This window comes from Carlito syrichta, unplaced genomic scaffold (assembly GCF_000164805.1).
Source record: "Carlito syrichta isolate Samal-C Ts95f unplaced genomic scaffold, Tarsius_syrichta-2.0.1 Scaffold304598, whole genome shotgun sequence".
Classification (NCBI taxonomy): Eukaryota; Metazoa; Chordata; class Mammalia; order Primates; family Tarsiidae; genus Carlito; species Carlito syrichta.
Genome location: NW_007248694.1, coordinates 1,262,928 through 1,267,597, shown reverse-complemented (window position 1 = coordinate 1,267,597; position 4,670 = coordinate 1,262,928). Strand labels below are relative to the sequence as shown.

Sequence of the window (4,670 nt, the reverse complement as noted above, 5' to 3'; positions counted from 1 at the left end):
ACTGGAGTGCAGTGGCCGCTCCCGGCCACCGCAGCCTCGACCTGCTGTGCTCTGGTGATGATCCTTCCGCCTCAGCCTTCCTACAGGTGTGCGCTACCACACCCGGCTAATTTTTTTTTTATTTGTTGTAGAGATGAGGTCTCACCAACTTGCCCGGGCGGGTCTCGAACCTGCAGGCTCAGGCAATCCACTCACCTCAGCCTCCCAAGGCACAGGATTACAGGCTGAGCCACCGAGCCTGGCTAAAGAGTGATATTATTAATGCCTTGGCTTCCTTAAGCTGCCAGCAAAGACAGGGTGGCACAATGTACTCACATCATCTGAGTGAGACTCTTCTTCCTCTTCCTTTTCCCTTTCCTCCTCAGGCTCTCTATCAGGACTGGCTGGTATATCTGCCAAGCAGGTTCCCTGGGGTATTTCCTCACCCTCGCCTGTGTACACAAGCTCTTCCTGCTCTACCGTCTCTGAGTCCTCGTACTTGAAGGGCACATTGCCATAGCGCCGGGAGGAACCTGTTTTGGGGAACTGGAGCTGCAGCTGGGTGATGATTCGAGGGGGTAGGCGGCAGGCCCGGATCAACTCCAAAAAGACCTGCAGGGGAGTCCCCACATTCCCATTGGGCATCAGCACTGGTGGGTTGAGCTCTGGCAGTTGCCTCAGGTCAGCCAGGGTGAAGGCTTCATTCTCGGCTTTCCGACTCTGCAGCTCTTTCCGTGTCTTGAAGGGAAAGGAGTCCAAATCTTGGGAAGGAGGGAGAAGAATGGATCACGAAACCAAGAAGCCTCCAGCAACACTTGAGTCAGAAACTGGACATGGTTTAAATCAGTTAGCCTAATGCTTCCTCCCTTTCAAACTTCTCTGGAGTTCCTTCTTCCCCTCTGACCAGAACCACCTAGCAGTTTCTTGACATTTCTCATTACCTCAGCTGGACACACAAGTTTTTTCCAGATCTGGTTCCTGTTGACCTTTTTTTTTTTTGGTTTTTGCACAGGCTGGAGTGCAGTGGTGGCATGGTCACAGCTCACTACAACCTCGATCTCCTGGGCTCAGGCAATCTTTCCCTCAGCCTCCCAAACAGCATAGACTATAGGCATGTGCCATGCCCAATTAATTTGTGTTTTTTTTTTTTTTTTGTGGAGACAGGGTCTCACTGTGTTGCCTAGGCTGGTCTTGAATGCCTGGGCTCAAGCTATCCTCTCACTTCAACCTCCCAAAGTGCTGGGATTATAGGTGTGAACCACTGCACCTGGTCATGCTCACCTGTTGATTCTCAACTGTCACCAACTCCCACCTTCTGCATGTGCAACAGCCACACCAAACAATTTAACATGCTCTGATAATTTCACAGGCTTTCAAATCTTAACACCATTCTTCCTTACAAACTTCTATTTATTATTCAAGATCCAGATGAAAAGCCACATTTCCTGACTGATCTAAGAAGTCAGTTTCCACCTTCTCTGACATCTCATAGCATGTAGTGATAAAGCATAGACTCTGGAGCAGAATGTCTGGATTTGTACTGTCTCTAACACTGACTAGCTCTGTTACCTTTGGCAGGTCACATAAACCTTCAGATTAATTACCTATAATATGAGAGAGTAACAATAGCTCCTATCTCAGAGGATTGTTGTGAAGTGTCAGTAAGAAAACAAAAGGCTTAACAAGGGTACCTGAACAATGAACATTTGCATACCTAACCCTGAATTGTACCCCACATCTTTAAAATAAAAAATTTAAAAGTTAAAAAAAAGGTTTAAGCCGGGCTCGGTGGCTCAGCCTGTAATCCTGCGTCTTTGGGAGCCTGAGGTGAGTGGACTGCCTGAGCCCACGGGTTCGAGACCCGCCTGGGCAACTTGGCGAGACCACCTCTCTACAATAAATCAAAAAATTATCCGGGTGTGGTAGCGCGCGCCTGTAGTTCCAGCTACTTGGAAGGCTGAGGTGGAAGGATCGCCGGAGCCCAGCAGGTTGAGGCTGCGGTGGCCGGGAACGGCCACTGCACTCCAGTCTGGGCGACAGAGTGAGACTCCAACTCAAAAAAAAAAAAGACTGAGGCAGGATGGCCTGAGCCCAGCAGGTCAAGGCTGCGGTGGCCTTGAGGGTGTCACTGCACTCCAGCCTGGGTGACAGAGTGAGACTCCAACTCAAAAATAATAATAAAGCCGGGCTCGGTGGCTCAGCCTGTAATCCTGCGCTTTGGGAGGCTGAGGTGAGTGGATTGCCTGAGCCCACGGGTTCCAGACTCGCGTGGGCAACTTGGTGAGACCTCATTTCTACAATAAATCAAAAAATTAGCCAGGCGTGGTAGTGTGCGCCTGTAGTTCCAACTACTTGGAAGGCTGAGGCGGAAGGATCGCCGGAGCCCAGCGGGTCGAGGCTGCGGTGGCTGGGAGCGGCCACTGCACTCCAGTCTGGGCAACGGAGTGAGACTCCAACTCAAAAAAAAAAATTATAATAATAATGATGCCTAGTAAGAACATAGAGACATAGAGTATGCTCAGTAAATGCTAATAATTAGCATGACATCTCTGTGACAATGCTCTGTGGGTTCTGAGCATAGAGTGTCCAACAGTTCTCTGCATACCCAGCTAGAGTCTAGCAATATTAGCACTTGTTGAATGAATAAATTAGGGGGTGCTGCACTGTTTCCCTTATCTCCATCAAAGTGATTTCCCAATGAAAATGGGGGCTGTCCAGAGAAAACAGATTGTCTCCTGATTTGCATCTGAGAGGACTGGGTGAGGAGCACAAAAAAAGTGCAAGAGAGAAAGACAATAAAAGGGTTAGAAACATGATTTCCTTTTATCCTTCTGTGTCAGTGCAAAATCAACACATACAATAGAGGGTCTCAGAAGCGACCTAATAAAATGGAAGATCATTCGGACAGGCTTCTCCAGTGTTTTTTTTCCCCCTGCGTTAAACTAACGTGCAAGTTGATCCTGATGTTCTGCCCAGAAACCACCTAAACTCTAAAGAGTCGTAACCAGAGGTCTGACTAATTCTCACCACCCCTTAGGAAAAGTGCCTCTGTTCCAGGGCCCACAGGCTCAGTCTCTTTAACTTTCTCACTCTTACCTGATGTCTCAGTTGGTAGCCGAAGTCTGCGGATGAGACAGCGACCCGGCAACCAAGTCCCCTGAGAATCCAGCCACCGGCGGCCCGAATACATGCGAAGAAGTCTCTGGGCTTGAGCCATCCCTCGTACCGAGATGACACAGCAGCAGGTGCGGGTCTTGACCGGAGCAGAGTCTCGAGTGGAGAGAGCCCGGGCGTGGGTGGCCGAAGTCTGGGCGTGAAGCTGCCCCTCAGCGGCAGAGCAGGTAGGAGTTACAAAAGAGTAGGGAGCGGCCTGGGAAGGGGCCAGTTCAGGCCGATGCCGGTAGTGGAAACAGAGGAAACCACCTCCACGCTGTTCCCGGAACTGGCTAAAGTAGCTCCGTAACTGGGCCGAGCGCAAACCGCAGGGGATACCACTCACTACCAGGTAAACTGCCGCCACCTCCTCCGCCTCGGTGGATACCGCCATCTTGGACTGTCACATGATCGGCTGGAACCAACTATCGCGAGAATATCGCCAGCCGCGCTCAAGTGTCTGCGTTGCGAGATTGTCAAATTCGTGACTAATCTGTTGGATTTAGGTTTTGGAAACCGCAACTTCTGATCAACCGGGAAAACTCGTCTGAGTTTAAAATGCACTTGAAAAATGGAGTTATGGCCAGGTTCGGTGGCTCAGCCTGTAATCCCAGCACTTTGGGAGGCCGAGGCGAGAGGATTGCCTAAGCCCACGGGTTCAAGACCCACCCGGGCAATTTGGCGAGACCGCGTCTCTACAATAAGTCAAAAATTAACCGGGCGTGGTGGCGCGCGCCTGTAGTTCCGGCTACTTGGAAGGCTGAGGCGGAAGGATCGCTGGAGCCCAGCAGTGCCACTGCACTCCAGCCTGGGTGACAGAGAGAGACTATGTCTCAAAAAAAAAAGAAAGAAAGAAAGAAAAGAAAAGAAAAGAAAAATGGGGTTATGACTTTCATAAAGCCTCACGAGGATCAAACAGAAAGCCTGTGGTAGGGGTCATTGTAAAGATATTTAGTTGCAGTGGATCTTTCAAATTTAATCTGTCTTCTCTATTAATACTTTTTCAGTCGTTCTTACATTTATTCTTCCAAAACATATTGATGAACTCTCACAAATCAGTAAGAAAAAGATAGACCAGTAGAAAAATGAACCAAAAAATACGTTTCAAAAGAGGAAACACCCATGTCCAATTTACAATGAAAGGTACTATAGCTGCTGGTCGGGCTCAGTGCCTCATGCCTGTAATCCCAGCATTTTGGGAGGTCGAGGCAGGAGGCTTGAGTTTAGGAGGTTGAGACCAGCCTGGGTACATAACAAGAACTCGTCTTTACAAAAAATAAAAAAAAAATAGCTGGGCATGGTGGGGTGCGCCTGTAGTCCCAGTTACTTGGGAAACTGAAGCGAAAGAATTGCTTGAGCCCAGGAAGTCGCTGAGGTGGGCCATGATCTTACCACTGCACTCCATCCTGGGTGATAGAATGAGACCCCGAATCAAAAAAATTAAAAGTAAAAAGCATAAAATATTTGTGAAGTATAACGAATAACAATACAATAAGGCCTTGTTATTGTTTCATAGATCATTATTACCATCAACTCTG

At 48.8% G+C, this 4,670-nt stretch overlaps 1 protein-coding gene across 1 annotated transcript in view; it reads right to left on the bottom strand.

Annotated features, from left to right (window-relative positions):
• Window positions 1–3,562, bottom strand: part of GPATCH3 (G-patch domain containing 3) — a 9,006-nt gene extending 5,444 nt beyond the window's left edge. Inside the window, exons 1-2 of the mRNA XM_008060356.2 lie at window positions 3,076–3,562; window positions 316–740 (exon numbers count right to left, since the gene is read on the bottom strand). Coding sequence (XP_008058547.1) covers window positions 316–740; window positions 3,076–3,526 — 876 coding nt within the window. The 5' untranslated portion in view covers window positions 3,527–3,562. The remainder of the gene's footprint in view (window positions 1–315; window positions 741–3,075) is intronic.
• Window positions 3,563–4,670: the final 1,108 nt, after the last annotated feature.